The sequence below is a fragment of the Erpetoichthys calabaricus genome, chromosome 14 (genome assembly GCF_900747795.2).
Source record: "Erpetoichthys calabaricus chromosome 14, fErpCal1.3, whole genome shotgun sequence".
Lineage (NCBI taxonomy): Eukaryota > Metazoa > Chordata > Cladistia > Polypteriformes > Polypteridae > Erpetoichthys > Erpetoichthys calabaricus.
This window is the reverse complement of record NC_041407.2, coordinates 58411310-58433232: the sequence shown is the minus strand read 5'-3', so window position 1 is coordinate 58433232 and position 21923 is coordinate 58411310. Positions and strand designations below refer to the sequence as shown.

The following is a 21923-nucleotide window of genomic DNA, read 5'->3' as shown; positions in this document are numbered from 1 at the left end:
CTTGCTTAATTTTTTTGTTTCAACAAACAATTCCAGAAGTAGTACATTTTAAGATGCTATATATAAATCTCACATCCATAAAAAACATTAAGAAATGCATTCCAACTCCTAACAAGGTGCTGAATATTTCAGTAGTCTTTATTTAGCTAGTGGTCAACACAACACTGATTTCAGAAAAATGCATGAACTTATTTAAGCCTTCTGTGCTATTCATCAAGTCAGACTATTTTAGATCATGTAGGAAACAGTTTAAGTCATGCTTACAACACACTTTCAACTAACCCAAAAAAGAAAAGGGCAAATAGTCAAGAGAATTCTGAAAAAAGACCAATCAGGCAACAAGTTCATTATGAAACACTAACATCAATCACCCTAATCATCTTTATTTTCAATAGGAAATAATTTAAGGAACCAAAAAACGTATAATAAAATGTTAACATTTAGTTTGAATCAGGATAGGATAAACTGAAAAACACAAGTGTGGCTTGAGAAATTGTATTTTTTTTCAAAATGATTGCCTGAATTAAATTGTAATAAGATTTGCAGAAAGAAAATCTTAATGTGGACATGGTTCTCACCACAGGAATGACACAGTACTCTCTCATTTTCTTCATTCCATCTTTGGTAAATGAAATCATCCTGATTAACAGTATGTAACAGTTTATTTTTTTAAAAAAAGCACTATACCATGGTGTCTGAATAATATCTATTTGCATTGTATAAATGCATAAGGTTTTGTAAAATAAGTCATTTATCACTTTCCATCATCATCAATTAATATACAAATATACATTAATGATATTTTCCTATTGTTTTAACTTTTCTCTGGTCTGTTGCGGTTCAGCACAGCTCTGGGGGCAAATTCCAGTTTGTCTTTCAGGCTCCTGACCTGTGTGACATCACTTCCATTTAGTTCCTCCAGTCTGCGATCCTCTCTCAACTCTGAAATGCTCTTTTCCTCTTTAGGTAAGGATGGACTGCCTCGGATAAACCACTCAAGGTGATAGCCCACTGTGCCTACAACTAAGGCAACCGGGAATGTAACATAAGGGGCATAAGTGCGAACAGCTGTCCAGATCACTGGCCACATGGCATCAGGAGATCAGACTGGATAAAGTGCTGGCTTTATGATGGGATTTTAAATTGGGTGATTCCTGTAAAATGAAAAGAAACCAAAAGTAAGCCATTAGAGTTTTCATATTTAATTGCACATGGAGAATACTATGTATTAAAAATACCTAGAAAGACACACCAGCAATACTTTAAATAATCTTTTGTAACCTCTTTTGGTAATCACTTTCACAAAACAGAAGACCTTACATTTTGCTTAAAGGACAATTTTCCTCATTTTAGAAATTACCTTGCTGATATTGTAACTCATGCAATGTCCACACAATTAATCTCTGTTTACTTATATTCAATGTTTGTCAGAATTACTTATATACTAAAAAAGTCAAATAATCATTATTTTGTAATTTTTACTTAAAATCAAACCAGATTATTTCTGGTCAACTGTTGTAACCTTTAACAAGTAATCATTTGTTAAGAATGACGCAGCATAAATGCTGATAATAGTGTTTCCTCTGCACTTGTTTTCCTTGACCTCAGCCCTGACAACAATGCAGTGCTGAAATAACAGAAAAAATTATGCTGGCTCAACAGGAATTGACTTTTACTGTACAGGTCTTTTTGGTGCAGCTATTTGGATGCCCAATTTTCTTAGATAACCTTATGTTTCATGCAGATGCTGCAATTAATTTGCTCTAAACCACAACTGCTCTTGGATTCATATCTGCCATGGATAGGCTAACATTTTTCAATGACATCAGTGCTTGAAAACTGTTAACCCCACAAAGTAAATAAATGAAGAACAGAACTACATATTGTAATATTTCCAGCACTATTCAAGAGGAATCGAAGGCACTGAAAGTCTTCCTCCTGATCCTAAGTAATTCCATTATCCTCTGAAAGAAAACTTATATTCACTCTTGACTGAGGCTTAAAGTTTGATTCTTCCATTATACTGCATATCCAAGTAGAGTGTGAATGGTTTTTGCATATCCGTAAGGGGTTTCGTCACACATTCAAAGCATATGTTTATTAACTGACATTTCTAAACTGGTCCAGTTTGAATGTTGATGTGTGTATAAGTGGGGTTTGTGAAGGCCTGACACCTTCTAACCCACACAGACTCCAGACCCCTTATTTTAAAACACTGAAAGAATATGAAACCACCATCCCATTTCATATGCTGAGTTTTAATCATACTTTAATTAGGTGTTTGTTGAATGAAAACCTATCAAGCTTTTAACACATAATTACCTTGTTCTGAACACTACTGCCACTGTTTTGCTTACAGAAAACTACAATGACCACATAACCTTTTCTTTTCTTTCAGGATCAGTTTTATTCTTACTACTCCTGGAAATATAAACTGTTTAACCAAGGAGGCATCTAGTTATCAATTTTGTAATTATTAACTAGAGAACTGCAGGGAAATTCACATCAGTTAGGGGTAGACAATGAGATTCTGTACTTTCACACAATTAACATTCATCTTTTGCAAATTTAAATCAAAAACTGATATAAAAACATCTGACCCTTCACTGTACAGTACTTGCAGAGTTTGAAAAGAACGAGCATAAACTCTTGCAAATCTAGTTATGACACTTATCCAACTGCTATTTAGCAAGTCAGTTCTAAAAAATTTGGACATTAAGCGTTAGTAGGCTTTGTGTCCTAGGAACTGAGTTACACAAACTATTCAATAAGATTTCAGTAATTATTTACTACTCTGATGCCAATCTTTCTGATCATAAAATAGGCCATTATGATGAGAAGAATTCATAATTAACTGCAGGCTTATGGTATTTGAAGGTTCCTCTAGAGTGCCTCTTTCTCTTACACGATTTGGCTCGAAAATTAATCAGCACATCGTCATCTCATAACAGGCTTAATTTTCAAGTTCGCTAGTTTTCCATTCAGCCGTTTTAGTTGTAGACCGTCCTCAAGAAACTGTGACACACACCCATCATCAAGATATCGATGTTTTTGGTGGTATCAGGGGACCCTAAAACGTAGAAAACTGGAGATCGAAATTTTTGATGAATCTAAAGCTTCTGCTCCTCCCCATAGATGACAGGTTATGGTGGGGGAGGGTGCAAAGCAAAAATATAAACATGAATAAATAAACTAAACACTTCTGTGAGTAACTCCAAATAGGGAGCAAAGCATTCATATTTGTATTTTCTTCTACCAATGAGCAACGTTTTACAAATCCTCATACTATGTTATACTTTCCCTCTGCTTCAATCTTTCTGGTATCTATGATGATGGTTTATGCAGAAAATCATATTTATGCCATTTTCTTTGTGCATGTCTTTAATGAAATGTTCAAATTCCACAAAAATATTTTGTTTGCTGATGTTATCTTTTTGCACTGAGACCAGACTGAAGCTCCCATTTTTTCCTGAAAGGTTTCCAAAACTGCTAGAAAATAGTGCCCTGTCTAGGACTGCTGACAAAGTATATGATTTCTTGCCATCATGAAATGGATTAAGAGGCATTGAGAATAGAACAAACCACTTGAATGTTAACATTCGCTTAGTTCCTTTGCATACAGAATGGTGATAATGGTAATGTTGCAGTCACTGACTGGGTTAGGTCCATTCAGTTATATAGTAGCATTATTGCTCAATGTTTTAATCGCCCTCTCTGGCAAGACTGACGTTAATTTCAACACCACCTGGAAACTTAGATTTACACTGAATAAGTATTAAAGAAGCTGGATGAAACCAGCACCATGTGTGGCATAAAATTCTTGAGAGGGTGGAATCCAAAAACAAAAAAACAAAAAAAAAAAAAAAAACAATCAGCACAGTAAAATTTCCTTCATATCTTTTCTTTCATGTAAGAAAGAATGCAATCAACCCCTCAATGATATTTGCTGAAAACAAGTTATGCCTTGTGCGGTATTCCTGCTTGAAACTGGAAAACAAATGTAATGAGGCTGTTACTCAGGTTCTGGATCTTGAAATGCATGCAAAAGTCATTTACTGTAAGTCATTTTGTGCCCAAATAGACCAAGACAGGTACTGATATGATTCTATAGGTAAAGTGTTCTCAGTTTCAGTGCTGGACGGCCTCAGTGTCTACAGTTATTCATTCAAACCAATCTCTTAATCAGAAGCCAAACCTTGCTCTTAATGAAAAATTATTATTTAATTAGATTCTTAGTGCTTTCATTCTGTCACATCGTATCTTTCTAATATTGTAGATTCTAGTATTTGGACCAGAACATGTTGGTAATGCCTGGCCCTTTAATTTCTACAGATTCTTTAAAAGACATATGAAAATAGATACTTCATAATAATAATAATAAAAAAAAAGTACATTAGACCATATTAGTAGGTGAGATGTTTGTTCCTGTGATATTTAAGTCTTATTACAAATTGCAATTATTTAAAAAAGCAACAAACACTTCTAAAAAGGCCAAAAAGTAGTTTGGAATCTGATTAATTTGCCTGGAAAGAAATTCTACAGTCACAGTCCTTGTCTCAGACTGAGATGGAGATCTCATAGTTTTTTTTTATAATCTAGTATCTCTCCAATTTGATATTTTCTACAAGTATCAAACATGTCAAAAAACATTAAAAAGAAATGAATGAGTGATCAAATGTTGGAACCTGAAAGGCTGATTTTGTAAAATGCCAAAGATTAACTTAGTGTACTACAATATACGGTTTATGGCAGGGGTTCCCAACCTGGGGTGTCCCCATCCCAAGGAAGTGCAAAATGGCATTTCAAGGGGTGCGACAAAGAGGAAGGCTGTGCTCTGATTTGCCAAAAATGAGTGAGGTATGTTGTCAGATTTTATCGTGCTGCAATCGGTGTGTTACAGTGTGCTGTCATTTATTAGTTAGTTCTCCTGTTCTATGAATTGAACACTCGGTTTCTAAGAATTGAGCACTGAGCATGCAATTGTCACCTGTGAATGAAGTGTAAAAATCTGCATTCTTGCGGGTTCTTTGCTGCCCGTGGAGCATTCATAAAGGCAAATAGCTTTTTTTTTATATTAAAAAACAGAATGGAATTTGAACTTGCAATGATCAGTAGAAAGGCAAGGTGTGCTAAATTAGAGGCAACATCTCTCCTGCTGGTGGTCCTGGCAGTACAGCTCTAACTTTAACCATGTGGTGCATCTGTTTTGGAACTGCAGTGCAGGTGTTTTTGTTGGACAAAGCTCGTTGACTGTGTTGCACTGCTAAGCTCCCATGATTATTGATAGTGTGTCATTTGCTCGGCATGGCTGATGCTTCGCTGGATACCACAACCCCCAGATCGTTAACTGAGTGTCTAAGCTTCATGGAGTACATATTTACAAGATTACTGAAATTTATAAAGGTAAATTGCAAAATGTAATTGTTAAATTTATATTTAAAATTTAGGCACCAAGTTAAAAGCACTTTTAGTTCAATTTGTTCACCTGCAGTACTGTATGTGGTGCAAAAATCAGAAATTTAACTTCATCTTCAAAGGTGACAATACATTTGTAGGGGAAGCAAACATAAATCAAGCATTTTCTACATCCGTATAACACGGAAAAGGTTTTGGAACAACTGGTTTATAGTGTTTCTTGTTTCACAAGTCTGCATGAATACAAATAACTATAAAAGCAAGTACTGGAATTTCACTGAATTTCTAGAGAATAAGTGAGATTCATTTTTGCCTAATCAATGCGTACCAGGACCAGTCCCATTAAGATACCACAGTTAAGATGGCTGCAGAATTTTATTGTGGCAAAACACCTTTCCAATCAGCTGTGACTTGCAATTATTTTAACTTGTAGTGTTACACATCTGAAAAAAGGAGTTAGAAACAAGGGCAATTAAAGTTTTTAATAAAGAACCACACAAAGCACTGGAACCTTTGCAATTTATCCAATGATCCATCCAGGTGTGCTAGGAGTGAGGTTGGAACCAACATTGTACAAATCCACACTTACTCATAAGTGGCCATATAGAGTCATCAAATAATCTAACCTGTATGTTTTTATGACATGAGAGAGAGAGAAAAAAAAAATCTCGAAACTCCACATAGGAGTGCTACAGTGGTAAAAAAAATCAAGGCAAGTTCAAATCTAAGTTGCTAATCTACAACCATGATTAATTTAGCTGCTCCAGGTGTTCACTCCCAAAAAAAAAAAAAACATGTTTCAAATCTTCCACGTTTTGACCAGACAGAGTGGTTCAGATAATACTAGATGGAAGCAAAAGGCATATCTCTATTTTTATTTCTAATGAAGTGGCAAATAAAGGATTAACTGAAGCAAATAACCAAAGAGGCATACAGTTAGTTAAAACAGAATACAGTGGAACCTCGGTTCACGAACGTCTCGGTACACGTACAAATCGGTTTACAACCAAAAAGTTCGGCAAGCTTTTGCCTCGGTTCACGACCACACACTCAGTATACGAACAAGCCCGGTTCCCTTTCGGTTTGTACATGTTCAGTCTCTCCTGTGCATTTCCTGTGCAGCGAGCAAGACAGCGCCACACACACACACAGGCAGTGCGAGAGAGAGAGAGGCACGCACACACAAAAAAAAGAGGCCGCTAAAGAGACACATACACAGGCGCTCCAGGCTCGCAAAAGAGAGACACACACACACAGGCGCGCGCGAGAGAGAGAGAGTGAGCGAGCAAGAGAGGGAGGGACGCATAAGGTAGAGAAGGCTTGCTTTTGTTTTCAGTTCTGTTTACAGTGATGGGTTCGTAGCCTGCATTGTTGCAAAGTTACTTTTCTTGGTGGTTTATTAAATTATGGATTTTTCAAATGTTCATTTTTTCCCCTGTGCTTAAAACTCATTTAAAAAAAAAAGTGTTTTTAGCGAGCGGTTCCTAGCACTATAGCGCAAACTATTGCAGTGTTAGTTTTCTCTGTTGTTCAAGGTTTTCTCAGTGTTATTCAATGTTTTTACATTTAGTTTATGCATTCTATGGTATAATTAACTATATTTGTGCTTAAAAATATATATATTTACATACAGTTCGTACGGTCTGGAACGGATTAATTGTATTTACATACAATCCTATGGGGGAAATTGCTTCGGTTCATGACCAAATCGGTTTACGACCAGAGTTTTGGAACGAATTATGGTCGTGAACCGAAGTTCCACTGTACTGTACTTCTTTGCTGAAAATAAATCCATCCATGCATTTTCTAATCCTGCTATATCCAAAGTAAGGTCACATGGAAGCTGGAGATAATTTCAGCAAACACAAGGCAAAAAGCAAGAATAGGGTGGCAGTCCATCACAGGACCAATTTAGCATTGTCTATTCACTTAACCCAAGTTTGGACTACAGGATGAAAACGGAGCACCCACAAATACTTAATTTGTACTGTCTGTAGGGCTTCTGGAGCCTAGACAATATAAGAATATATTAAAAGCATATACAGGTGACCCCTTCACATTTGCGTGGTGAGTGCACTTGTCAGCTGGTCTTGGCCTCATGGAAAAAAGGAAAAGGGCAGGTAAAAAAAGGATAAAAAGAAATTGGGAGAAAGGATATCAAGAAGTGAGCATGTGCTTGAGAGGGGTGAGAAGGATGGCTAGAAATCTCTGCAGGTTTCTGGTAGAAATGAGAGAAACAGAGAGCGTGGAGTGCAGACCAGCTAGGAAGAAATATTAGGATCTGCTGAACAACTAAGGGAGCAGTGAAGGAAGAAGGTAGCTGGTGTAGATTCCACAGTTCTTTTTTTATCAAAAATAACTTTTAACATTAAACATATAGTAAGCACTTACATTAACAAATCTTATATAACACATTTACTATATGATTATCACATGTGAAAGAAATCACTTTCAGTTTTGTGTGGCAGCTGCAAGGTTCTGCAATGTTTCAACAAGTTCCAAAAATATTAGGGCTGCAACAACTAATTGTCATAATTGATAATAATCGATTACTAAAAATGTTGACAATGATCGCTTTCATTGATTAGTTAATTACATCATTAGGCTGACCACTTTGTGCTGCACAATTATGTCACTACTTCATTCAGCTGTGAACGCATTTCTAAAAGGGTAGACAGTAAGCAAGTGACAGAAAAGACAGTGCGACCTAAGATTTCTAGAGTATGGGAGCATTTACTTTCAAAGCAAAAAAACGTTTGTAAGTTGCACAACAGAGATGCACAAATATTTCACTAGGAAACATACAGTTCCAGGGTCTATGGAGGAGGAAGACTTGCCTTCATCCCCGTAAGCTGAAAGTTACTTCAGTGTTATGTGATAAAAATACATGAGGCATTGTGTGCTAGGCTAAGCATAATAACATGACCTTCAGTTTGAAGTGAAGAATAATTCTAATCATTGTCCACACTCCTACAATGCAAATAAAATACCAGCATAGATGACAGAATTTCATGATAGGTAATTTAAAAAATGTGTCATTAGCCACTAGCTAGTAAACAGAGAGATTTTCACTTGCCATATTTGGGTATTTGTTTTGTGTTTTGACACTGTCACTTAGCTAAATTATAGTGCTGCATTACACGCTTGTAATGTTACAGTGTGTTTCCAAAAAATGGAAGAGAAGAAACGCAAGTCCCTTTACACACAGAAATCTTTTTTTTTTTTTTTTGTCTTGTAAGGAAATCAAAAACTCAGTAAGAGTGCAGCAGAATATCGCTCAATCCAAGTGAAAAGTGCAAGTTCCAGACTATTTAGCTATCGGACTTCAACTGGCTTTTATACAGTCTGGAGGAAGACGTGATAATGTGCAAGTACTACTGAAGCGAGCCTAGTTTAGCCAGTAAAGCAGATGTTGTGTCAGGATCTCACAATTTCAAACGTGAAAATCTAACAGCACACTCCCAACAATAAATGACAAGTAGCAAGCTACGAAAGTGTCTTGGCTGTAAGCAGATGCGCTAAAGAATCTGCAGTGGTAAAAGGTTTCCAGATTGAAAAAATGATGAATGAAAAATAAACTGGGCATATTACATAGCAAAGGAAGAACGGAATTTCACACAAATGAAACAACTTGCTTTGCTACAAAAAGAAAATAGTGTGGACATTTCCCCAACATATGACAACAATGTTTAATGTGCTGAACTAATTTCAAACATTACTTTTGAAATACAATAAATAAATAAATATAGTCATGATGGTGGAACAGATTCTTCAGTGGTGGAATACTGTAATGGTAAGATATTTACAAGATGCATTGGCAGTAAACCATCTCTTTTACAGAAACTGGAAAAAAAAAACAAACTTATTAACTTAATGTTTAATTTTGAAGTGTGTATTTAGTGTAATTCTGACTAGATAAGCCATATTGCAAGTTTAGGTAATTTATTGAAAAATATTTTGTTTCTAAGGAAATTGTGTGTGTGTGTGTGTGTATTCATTGCACAACTGGAGCCAGAAGTGCTACAATTTATTTCTATTTATTTTCAATGTATTATTACATAAATGTATAAAATCCTATATTCTGTTTAAAATACCTGCAAGAAGTTCATTTTTTAAAGAATACATTTCTGATAATTTCATGCAAACCTGTTCATTTGGTGAAAAGTTCCATTTCATGTACTTTACGTGTTTAATTTCATCGATCAATCGACAAAATAATTGCCAGATTAATCGATTATCAAAATCATTAGTAGCCCAAAACAATATTCTCATTTTATTCATCATGGAAAACTGACAAACAAGCAAAACCACAAAGGTCAAATACGCAAATCTGAAGGAGCAAATGTATATTTGAATGGAATACAGTCTTCAATTAGGTGTAACTAGATTAGTTCAATTCAAAGGATAATCCTGGATTAGTAGACAGGAAAATGCAATGAAATAAATCCCAATTGTAAAGAACCGTAAAAACAACGCAACACATGCTCTTTTATAGAAGTTCTGAAATAAATTAACCTCCAAATGACAAGTTTGATTTACAAATGCAAACTTAAAAGATGGGATAAATGTAAACAGAGAGGGAGAAACCTAGCGGATTAAAGCATCAGGAGCTGTTACTTTTGAAATTTGATTTGTCAGTTAAATTACTCTTCAGTAAGTGCTCAAGCTAATTTTTTCTCCATAAACTGACGCAGTCATAAATTTCATCTAAGCAAATGTCACAAACCTGACGAAGTGATTTTCAGATAAACCGTGTATGAAATGTGTGCTGTTACAAAATCAGCATTAAAGTGTTTGTGATCAATTAAATCTTGAAAAAACTTGTTATTCACTAAATCATATGGCACTGATATGTTTATTTTTAGTGTTACTTTTCTAAAAAGTATTTTTCTGTTACTTAGCATAAAACGCCAGTGAATACATCTAGTACGTGCAAATTAAGATAAATTGGCGATAAACTAACTTAAAAACTAATACATTTACACGTATGTAAAATAAAAATAAGAATAAAATCTGTACTTAAAAAAAAAATTCCAACGCATTTCAAACGTGAGTCGCTGCCCGGGAGAGCTATGATATTAATTAAGAATAATGAGGCCTCATTTAAAACCTGAGGGCAATAAACTGAGCAATGCTGGGTTTAAGCATTTAAATTAGAAACGTCAATGGTAAAATGCGGTTATGATATATACAAATGTTCATTGTTTAGATTAAGTGGAACAAACTAATCGAAATCACAAGGGGAAAAAGGGTAGCATACTGGGAATCGTTCCATGAATTTAAAGTCCACTTGTATCTGTCTGGTGACACAACTTCACTCGTATTCAATCACAAGGAAACAAAACATTATCTGATAATAAGTAACCAAACATTATGAAATATACGAAATAAACCAATTTACACATGTGAATTTAATACTGCGAAATACAGTATCTACACAACCAACTTCCCTCTCACCTTGTCTCATTTCCACACGAGCCACAGAGACATGCCGACCGTCGACTTCCTGTTTCCCACTGCATGTCCCGCCTCACGATTCGTCGGATTGGTCCACTGCGACAAAGTTCCGACATTTCATTGGTCATCTTCCGCTGCCAATATCAACTAGCGAACATTGTTAAAGATCTGCAGATCAACAGCGACTCGATGTGCTGAAAAATAGTTAGGGATTCTCAAGGTTTACTTGCTGGCAGTTATCTGGATGTGTTTTATCATACGTTTTCAACTGTAATGGTTTCACGAAGTATTCTGACCCCTTCACTTTCTGTACACTTTATTGTATTGTATATTTCATTATAATGGAAACATTAGCCATTTTTGCCCATCAATCTACACTCAGTATCCCATATTAAGAAAGAAAAAACATGTTTTCAAAAAAGTTTCAAAACTTATTAAAAACGGACAAAACAGAATTCTTTGTGGCACAGTAAGTTACCTAGGAGGAGATTAACAAATCAAGAAAAGCTGAACAAGAGTTCCTTTGAAAGCCATGAACCCTTCATTTGACAAATCTTTTATCATCTATTCACGGTAATTTGTTTTCTGAAACTTTCATGCAGAGGGTTGTGCCATCACTCTGAAAATCTACTTTTGCACCTTTATTTTTAAGGATGTATGGAACCCTCCACAGGACATCTGTTAATTTGAACTGAACCGATAATAAGGACAGACATAGCATGATTGTAACTTTGGGCATGCATGTCAGTCTGGGTATGAAGTGAATTGTGGATGTGAAAGCAGGAGCAAACAGATTGCCAGCCGCTCCCAAAAACAACAATATCACTGCCCATGAGCGAAGTAATAGACTCAGCGTCTCAGATGTTGATATTTTATGTTATTTTCAATATTTTATACTGTGGATAATTCTCAAAAATCCAAGTTGACATTCTTTCAAAAAATGTTATGTTATGTTTATGGAACTGCCAATCTTGCATCAAGAAGGCTGATTTCATCTCTGGACTGGCATCCCTCCAGTCATTCCACTTCTTGGCCCTCACAGAAACCTGGATCACACCTGAGGACACAACTACTCCGGCTGCTCTCGCCTCTACCTTTTCCTTCTCTCACTCTCCTCGTACTTCAGGCAGAGGTGGGGGTACAGGTTTGCTTTTATCTCGTCAGTGGCGTTTTTCACCTAATCTTCGCCATCTCAACTTCTCCTCCTTTGAATTCCACTCTGTCACTGTCACACATCCAACAAAACTCCACATTGTTGTTCTTTATCGTCCTCCAGGCCCTCCAGGAAACTTCATCGATGAGCTTGATTTCCTTCTGAGCTCCTTCCCAGATGATGAGTCTCCTCTCTTGCTCCTCGGTGATTTCAACCTTCCAAGAGACGGAATACACACCAGTGGACTTGTGATGCTTCTGTCGTCCTTTGGTCTATCTCTTGGTGACTCTCCTCCAACCCATAAAGCTGGCAACACTCTTGACCTGGTATCATTCAGATCACTTCCTATGTTCAATATATTGTCTACTCCTCTACATGTCTCTGACCACCATCTTCTGTCCTTCAGACTTCCTCTTCTGACTTACTCTTCTCAACCACCTTCTACCCCCATGACTACCCGCAGAAATCTCAATTCTCTTTCTCCCTCTTCTCTCTCCTCAGCTGTCCTATCATCCTTATCTCCCCCTAACTGTGCTGAACCAAGCACAGCAACTGTTGAGTCTGCTACCAACAGTCTTCTTTCCTCTCTCCACAACTCTTTTAATCAACTCTGCGCTTTGTCTTCCAGGCCAAAACGTACTTCTCCTCCGACCCCGTGGCTGTCGGAGACACTACGAAACAACCGCAGACAACTAAGAGCAGCAGAAAGAAGATGGAGGAAAACGCATCATAACAGTGACCTCCTTTCTTTTCAATCTCTCTTATCAAAGTTTGCTACTGACCTAACTTCTGCCAAATCTTCCTTCTACAGAACCAAGTTTGATGAATCCATATCCAACCCTCGCAAACTTTTTGCCACTTTTTCTTCACTGCTTAAACCACCATCTCCTTCTGTCTCCCCAGCTCTCTCACCAGAGGACTTTGCTACATTCTTTGAGGATAAGGTTGCTACTATCCGTAGTTCCTTCCCTCAGACTGACAAGTTGCCCACCCACTCTCAACCGACCTGTGCTACCCAGCTTCATCACTTCACTCCACTTTCTCACGAGGAAGTGTCTCAGATCCTGATGGCCAGCAAGCCCACAACATGTTCACTCGACCCAATCCCCTCATGCACGTTTCAGCTCATCTCTCAGGATCTTCTCCCACACATCACACACATGCATTTGTCGTGCAAAACTGTGTTCTTGTGTTAACTTCTTTCTACAAATTGAAAAAAAAAAATATAATTCCTGCACTGCCACTTTACAATGAAGGCTATGGGGCATGGTGGGGCGCCACTGGAAATTAAAAGCTTAAAAATATACCTAATATTCCCAAGACAGTTTTTGATCCACACCCTGCAATCACACACATATTTATATAGTTTAATAGTTTAATAATGTCAGTTTCCTTTTGCTGTCACAAACATGTATTGGAAACATGGAAGGCATTTTTTCTTATTTCATAACTTTTGCTGCTTAATCTGTAAATCTTTTGGGGTTTAATTTTCCAGTGGTTCCCCATGCCCCATTGTAAAGATCCAGTGCAGGCAAGATATTTTTTTATAGAAAGGCTTAACCTTAGAACACAATTTCACATAGCACATGCATATATACAATGAAAAATACCAAAATGTATCCTTTAATAATAATAATAATAATAATAATAAATTATGTTTATATAGCCCTGTTCTCGAAGGGTTGCCCACCCTCAAACCAAACTAAAGTCACCAAACTCCTCATACAATTAGAATAAAAAGATTAATTCAATGCATGCAATTTCTGCACCTTCTTGGTCCATTATGGAGTGCCAGCTTAGCATGCTAATATTAAAAACAAGGACTGAAGCTAAACCCATCACTCCCACTCAATACATTCAACATCTTACTGCTGAAGTCTTAAATCAAATGAAATGCTGTTATCACATTGTTCCTCAGCTGCCTAGTTTACACTGGTTTTCTGTATAATTTGAGGGTCATCTTCAAAACTATTAACTTATAATGCTGTTTGTTCCAACATTCCAAAATGCTTATTCACACTGCTCATAACCTGTAGAATAGTTGTGCTCTTCCATTGTTATTCTTTTACTATTCCAAAGCAAATATTGGCAACATTTCACTTCAGTTTTGTGGGTTTCACACTCTGGAACCTCCTTGCTAGGTTAGTTCATGAAGCTCCAGTTATCTTGACGAATTAATGCCATTTAAAGAACCACTGCCCCCTTTGGCTTTTTCATTATGATCTTTTCAGTTATAGTTTTCAAGCTGTGCTAATAATGATTTGCCATATGTTATGTAATCTTGTGAAAATACTAAACAGTATGTTTCAGATTTCATAGAGTTCCATCAAAATTGTTTACCTGTGCTAAAGTGTACTGCAGAATGCTATTAGTTAATGACAGGATAGCTGGGATTTGAGGTTAGAATTTTTATTTGTCTCTTTTTCATTGATACTCTGTTTGATGCATTAAGAGATTTATGGGCAAAAATGTTAAAGAAATTCCATTTGGAATTTGTGTTTTAATTTCAGCATACTGTACTTTATGATTGCGAATAACATGAACAAATTACATTTGTAAAAGGTACCTTTATTTATAATTTTATATTCTTACTGTGTTTGACTTCTAAGGTTCATTTTACTTATTTACTTTTACCATTTCTCATACAGTGCATCCAGAAAGTATTCACAGCGCATCACTTTTTCCACATTTTGTTATGTTACAGCCTTATTCCAAGATGGATTAAATTCATTTTTTTCCTCAGAATTTTACACACAACACCCCATAATGACAACGTGAAAAAAGTTTACTTGAGGTTTTTGCAAATTTATTAAAAATAAAAAAACTGAGAAATCACATGTACATAAGTATTCACAGCTTTTGCTCAATACTTTGTCGATGCACCTTTGGCAGCAATTCTAGCCTCAAGTCTTTTTGAATATGATGCCACAAGCTTGGCACACCTATCCTTGGCCAGTTTCGCCCATTCCTCTTTGCAGCACCTCTCAAGCTCCATCAGGTTGGATGGGAAGCGTCGGTGCACAGCCATTTTAAGATCTCTCCAGAGATGTTCAATCAGATTCAAGTCTTCTCAAGTCGTTGTTCCGCTGAAAGATGAACCGTCGCCCCAGTCTGAGGTCAAGAGCGCTCTGGAGCAGGTTTTCATCCAGGATGTCTCTGTACATTGCTGCAGTCATCTTTCCTTTATCCTGACTAGTCTCCCAGTTCCTGCCGCTGAAAAACATCCCCACTGCATGATGCTGCCACCACCATGCTTCACTGTAGGGATGGTGCCAGGTTTCCTCCAAACGTGACGCCTGGCATTCACACCAAAGAGTTCAATTTTTGTCTCATCAGACCAGAGAATTTTCTTTCTCATGGTCTGAGAGTCCTTCAGGTGCCTTTTGGCAAACTCCAGGCGGGCTGCCATGTGCCTTTTACTAAGGAGTGGCTTCTGTCTGGCCACTCTACCATATAGGCCTGATTGGTGGATTGTTGCAGAGATGGTTGTCCTTCTGGAAGGTTCTCCTCTCTCCACAGAGGACCTCTGGAGCTCTGACAGAGTGACCATCGGGTTCTTGGTCACCTCCCTGACTAAGGCCCTTCTCCCCCGATTGCTCAGTTTAGATGGCCGGCCAGCTCTAGGAAGAGTCCTGGTGGTTTCGAACTTCTTCCACTTACAGATGATGGAGGCCACTGTGCTCATTGGGACCTTCAAAGCAGCAGAAATTTTCTGTAACCTTCCCCAGATTTGTGCCTCAAGACAATTCTGTCTTGGAGGTCTACAGACAATTCCTTTGACTTCATGCTTGGTTTGTGCTCCGACGTGAACTGTCAACTATGGGACCTTATATAGACAGGTGTGTGCCTTTCCAAATCATGTCCAATCAACTGAATTTACCACAGGTGGACTCCAATTAAGCTGCAGAAACATCTCAAGGATGATCAGAGGAAACAGGATGCACCTGAGCTCAATTTTGAGCTTCATGGCAAAGGCTGTGAATATTTATGGACATTTGCTTTCTCGATTTTTTTATTTTTAATAACTTTGCAAAAATCTCAAGTAAACTTTTTTCATGTTGTCATTATGGGGTGTTGTGTGTAGAATTCTGAGGAAAAAAATCAATTTAATCCATTTGGGAATAAGGCTGTAAAATAACAAAATGTGGAAAACATGATGCGCTGTGAATACTTTCTGGATGCACTGGTATTTATTTTCTAGCTCTCCTTGGTATTTGACAACAATGTGCTTTTTTAAACCATCATTTAGTGCTCTGCCCCCCATGATGATGAAGTGCATTAAAGGGATCTGTGAATGTCAATTGCTGCTCCTCATTTTTATTGTATCAATTAACTGAAGGATGTGTAACCACTAGTGGGTGCCTCAGAGTCCCAAATACCAGACAACAGTTGCTAAAGACACAGTCCCAGGTTAAAAAAAAAAAATTAAAATAAAGTGATTTTATTTTATAACAGTACCATAACAATCTCTTTAACTCAGTCCAGCACAGTGCAATATAACAAAATGCTTATCTGTCTTCCACACCTCCTTAGCAAGCATTGTTCTCTTCACTCTCCAAGTAAGGTGAGATGCCTCCTTTTATGCTGGATCTGGGGGTACTTCCAGTGGCACAAAACAGAGATCCTCTCCCAGCAGCGCACTCTGGCAGTGCTCAAGGATCCCTACAGGGTGTGGGTATCCAAAACTGAGACCAATATGAGCAGTACTGCTACCTCTCGTACTTGGGGATGAATTGTTCTTGACACAGTGTCTCTGCCAGTCCATTTATTATCCTTTCACCTCAACTGGGATAAGAATTGAAAACCATCCCAACCAGGTTACGCCTCCACCCAAAGAATCACCCTCCATCCCGGTTGGGATGCCAATCCATCCTCTATGGCATTCACAGGTTATACAATGTGCCAGAGGTTTGCACTGCTGCCTCACAGTACTGGGTTCAAATCATGGCTGACTCACTGTATGGAATTTGTATGTTATATTTTCCTTCATATTTGTCACCTACGTGCAAAAAACAAAAAACATGCATTTTAGGTTAACTGTCAAATCTAACCTGGACCAAAGTTAGCAACTGTGGGTGTATTTGTGTGTGAGAAGGATCTGTGATGGACCAGCAATCCCTCCTGGGATGATTCTTGCCTTGTGTCTGATGTTCTTAGTATTGTCTCTGTTACACTGTGGCTTGAATTGAACTAAACATGCTTGATAATGGATGACTGGAAGATTATTTTGCAGAACCTTTGAATGTTTAATATTATATTGTTTGCTCTTGGTTTGTACAGTGGCACAGTAATTAATGTTGCTGACTCACAGATCCAGCATGCATGATTTAAATCCAATGGTTGATTGCAGTCTGTGTGGAGTTTGTTCCCTGTATTTGTATGGGTTTTCCTTTCACATTGTAAAGACATTCATGGTAGCTTAAGGCCATGTCACATTATGAGGCTTTTCCAGCGATTTTCAGTTGTAGCCTTCATTTACATAATCTTAGTGAGACGGTGGCAACTGAAAGCGTGCTTCCGTGAAGTAAATTGACATGCCCTGAGACTCACTCTGATAAAATCAAACATGTCTGATTTTGTCTTTAGTCATGGGGTGGGCTCTGTGTGAATGAGAGCTGACAACCAATGAATGCTCATAAGGATACTGTATATCTTCTGAACTTTACAAATAGAAGTGCGTCTGTCTGATGTTTTGTATTTTATGTAATAAAACAGAATGGAAAGAAGTAAAAAGAATGCAGAGACGGCAGCTGAATACACCACAGCTACAAACACTACACCTGTACATCACTGGTTCCATTAGGCAGCACGCTATCTGGCTGTCGGGAGAAGGAGCCAAATGTAACATAGGCTGAGATTTTTGATTTTGTAATTTGATATGGCGCAGCGGTGACATCAGTAAATCTGACATACTTCATAACAAAAAGTCACAGAATGTTACACTGGTTTTAACATTCACACACACTTTCAGTAGTCACAGGAAGAAGCGTCCACAAGATAATTTCCTGAGAGAAATGTTCAGGTGGTCACATCATTCCTCCTCCTGGTTGAAATAAACTGTCTCAATATTTCATAAATCGCTGATTTAATATTGACGAGTTGAAGGTACAGTTCTGATTCAGCGACATGATCTTGGTAACAGTGTTTCAGGTAACATGTTAAAATTAACATGCGTAAAGTTGTCTGATTAATTTTATAGTAACGACTAGCCTAACATAATACATATTTTATTAAAAGTAAAAATACTTGTGTATTATTATTCTGTTAGCATTAGCAAGGAGTACACGTACAAGTAAGATGGTCCTTTGTAGGATTCAATTGCAAAGCCAAGCAGAAAAGAATCTGCCGAGTGGAGTTCAGTCCAGTAACAGGTCAGGTCAGGTTGGGAAGAATGCATTGGCACAGTGCATTGCTGCACCCCCCACATGACAAACAACTCCACACATTGACACACCCACTACACAACAAAACAGCTTGGTTAGTATCCCCAGACACGCATCCAGTCCCACCTTCCGTAAATGATCCAATATCTGCCACAGCCAGGTTTTACGTGGGTGTCCCCTTGGCCTGCTCCAGCCACTCGGGTCCTCAACAATGAGGATCCTACGAGCCAGATCACCCTCAGGTATCGGGCCACATGGATGTAGTGCCATAACTGACGCTCCCTCACAATGCAGGTAATGTGCCTCATTCGGGACTCCATGAGCAACCGGTCATTCGACACAAAGTCAAACCAGCGGTACCCAAGGATTCTTCAAAGAGACACAGTACCAAAGGAGTCCAGTCTTCATCACTGGATAGCATCCATGTCTCACAACCATATAGCAAGACAGGAAGCACCAGGACTCTAAAGACTTGGACCTTTGACCTTTAGCATAGATTTCAGGAGCACCACTCACCCCTTTCCAGTGGCCTCATGACCACCCCATGCTCTCCCAATTCGTCTACTGACTTCATAGGAAGAGTCACCAGCAACATGAATGTCACTGCCGAGGTAAGTAAACCTCTCAACAAGGTTGACACTCTCTCCGCAAACAGACACACTGCTGATGGCTGTGCCTAATAGGTCATTAAAGGTTTGGATCTTGGTTTTTATCCAGGACACTCACAAGCCCAGATACTCAGACTCCTTGTTCAGTCTCTCGAGAACCCCAGTCAGAGCCTCCATTGACTCTGTGAAGATCAGAGCGTTGTCGGCAAAGTCTAGATCAGTGAATCTTTTTTCGCCAACAGATGCCCCACAGCACAACCTTGCCCAGTCAATGCAAACACTGAACAGAGTAGGAGCAAGAACACACTCCTGACTAACCCCAGAATCAGTTGGGAAAAGCGCAGAGGTTCTGCCTCCACTCTGCATAGCACTCCCAGTACAGGACAGGCCAGCCATGATATCCAGCAACCTTGAGGGGATCCCACAAAGTCTCAGGATGTCCCACAGGGCAGCTCAATCAACTGAGTCGAACACTTTAAGAAAATCGACAAAGGCTGCAAAAAAACTCTGCTGATATCCACGTTTGTGCTCCATGAGAACCCTCAGTGCCACAATCTGTAACCATATAAAGGTGCACAAAACGGCCAAACTATTCCAACTACTATGGCTGCTTTAGCATTGTTAGAAGACATCGCAAATGGAAGAATTAGAAGAGAGTCTGTATTTACAGATGATGATGACTGGGTTCTAAGTCGAGTTAGATTTTCAAGAGCTATGCTTTAGGAGCTGTGTGCTGTTAGAATATTAGGATGTATAATTGATATCATTTTTATGATGAAATGCATTCAAGTATGTATGTTATATTTTACAGATGAACTGCTAACTTCATTTAAATAATACATGCTGTTAATAATTAAACTTGTGTGCAAGTGTTGCTGCCTCGTAGTAAGGGAGGTCATGACCCAGGTGTTCCCTGCCTGGAGTTTGAATGTTTTCCTGGTGGATTTCCTGGGTGTGCTTTGGTTCCCTTCTAAAGGCATGCAGGATGGGGGATTTGGTGATGCTAAATAGACGCTGCTAGTGTATGTGTGTGGTAGTATTCACCCTGCAATGAGTTGGCGCCCCCTCCTGGGATTGTTCCTGCCTCGCACTTGATGCTTGTTGGGACTGGCACAGCATCGCTATCGTGTTGCCACATGTTTAATACATGCTTTATTGCATTTCATCATGAAAATGATATCAAGTATACATCTTATTCTAAAATGTTCAGAGAGTTATAATATCAGCAATATAATGTATTCTGTGTGGCGATCACTGCCTGCGTGCTCCTGTCAGCATAATAGAAAGCCTATTTAAGAAACACTTAGCAATTAACAACTGGGTTGGGGAACACTTAGAATATGAAGAGTTTAACGTGCTACTTTAGTTACAATGGGATTTGAGGAATTCTAGTAAATTAAACATCGATTTTAAAATGAAGTTTACAATGTTCTACTTTAATGACACAAATAAACGATGAGATTAAAGTCAACATTTTGAGATTAAATTCAACATTTCAACTTTAATCTTGACATAGACCTTTTTTCCTTCACTGTGTCCAAATTTTTTCTCCTCTGTGGCCCCAATATGCTTCCGTATGACACGCTGACAATGGGTTGTGACTTGCCTTTTCACGTTGATTTTGATATCTGATCTCTTCTTTTTTATTTCAGGCAATGTGAGACTTTCTGAACTTGAACTGTTGAGTACATTTGCCACACTGTGCGCTTTTTGTATGTTTTTCCTTGCCTCCAATTCACTGAGCAGGATTTTCATTTCATATTTGCTAACATTCTTTTTCTTCATACATGCTTTTGCCATCGTCTTTTAACAAAACACTGAATGGATGGGGCTATTTATACTTATTTACAAATTCAAATAAGCGAAATTCTGGGAGGAGTCAGTTGGGGCTGTATAGGCACGTGTAAGTGCATTAAAATTCAGGTTGATTGGGATTTATAAAGGAAAAGTGTGTAGAACTTTGCTTACACACAATTTTATGCATCTGAATTTCTTGTGCTTAGCACATTTCTAGTTTTGTCTGTACACCATGTTTTAATGTGAATTCTATACATGAGGCCCCAGAAACGTGCTTGTGCATGTATACGGACGTTTAGAAGAAACCAGGTTTGTGCCTTAACCGGGTTACTCGCCTTATTCTAGTTTTGTGCATGCATGTAATCGCACTAAGCTTTGGGAATACCAGGTCAGGCTGGATCAATTTTGGTGACTGAAGTCAAAGTGGTAGCTGAAAAGTTCCCCAAGAGTGGATGAGATCCATCCAGAAAAGTTTAAGGCACTAAAAATTTGGTTAACTTTCCTATTTAGCATTGCATGAAAGATATTGATGCTGGCTTTTAGATGAGAAGATAAGAGTGTTTGTTTCCATTTGCAAATGCAGAAAGGTGTTTTCTGATTATCAAGAATGACTCATCCCTGCTTCATTAGAAAAGCTGCTTCTCCAGACTGACTGGAGCTAATTGAAATAATTTGGGCATGTAGTTGGGGTGTTCCCTTGATTCCACAGGATGTTAACTGGATGCAGATCACTGGGAGATGACCTAAGGTGTAATATTGGGAAAGTCAATGGGATTATATCTCTTGATTGGCCTATGAAATCAATATAAGTTCCTAAAGATGTTTTCTAGTGATATTGTGGTCTAGGGAATTTAGAATGTTGTAACCTTGAATATCACTACACTACATATGTGCAGATTAAGTAATAATCATAATAATAATACATTTTATTTTTATAGTGCATTTCCCATGCTCAACGTGCTTTACAGAGTCTTAGAAAAAAAATAATGTGAGAGGAGAAGAAAAATTCACAGTGTAATAGGTTATGGAAAACAGACACCCACTTGTTAGTTGCAGATTTGCTTCCATGAATTAATTAAACTACCTAATTTAATTCTGGGGCATGAGAGG

The 21923-nt window shown here is 38.0% G+C and overlaps 1 protein-coding gene across 1 annotated transcript; it reads right to left on the bottom strand.

The window, feature by feature from the left end:
• Window positions 1-119: 119 nt before the first annotated feature.
• On the bottom strand, window positions 120-10958 carry smim12 (small integral membrane protein 12). The gene is made up of 2 exons (XM_028819347.2): window positions 10873-10958; window positions 120-1154 (listed from the first exon to the last, which is right to left on the bottom strand). The coding sequence occupies exon 2, from the start codon at window positions 1088-1090 to the stop codon at window positions 815-817; it is 276 nt and encodes a 91-aa protein (XP_028675180.1). The 5' UTR covers window positions 1091-1154; window positions 10873-10958; the 3' UTR covers window positions 120-814.
• Window positions 10959-21923: the final 10965 nt, after the last annotated feature.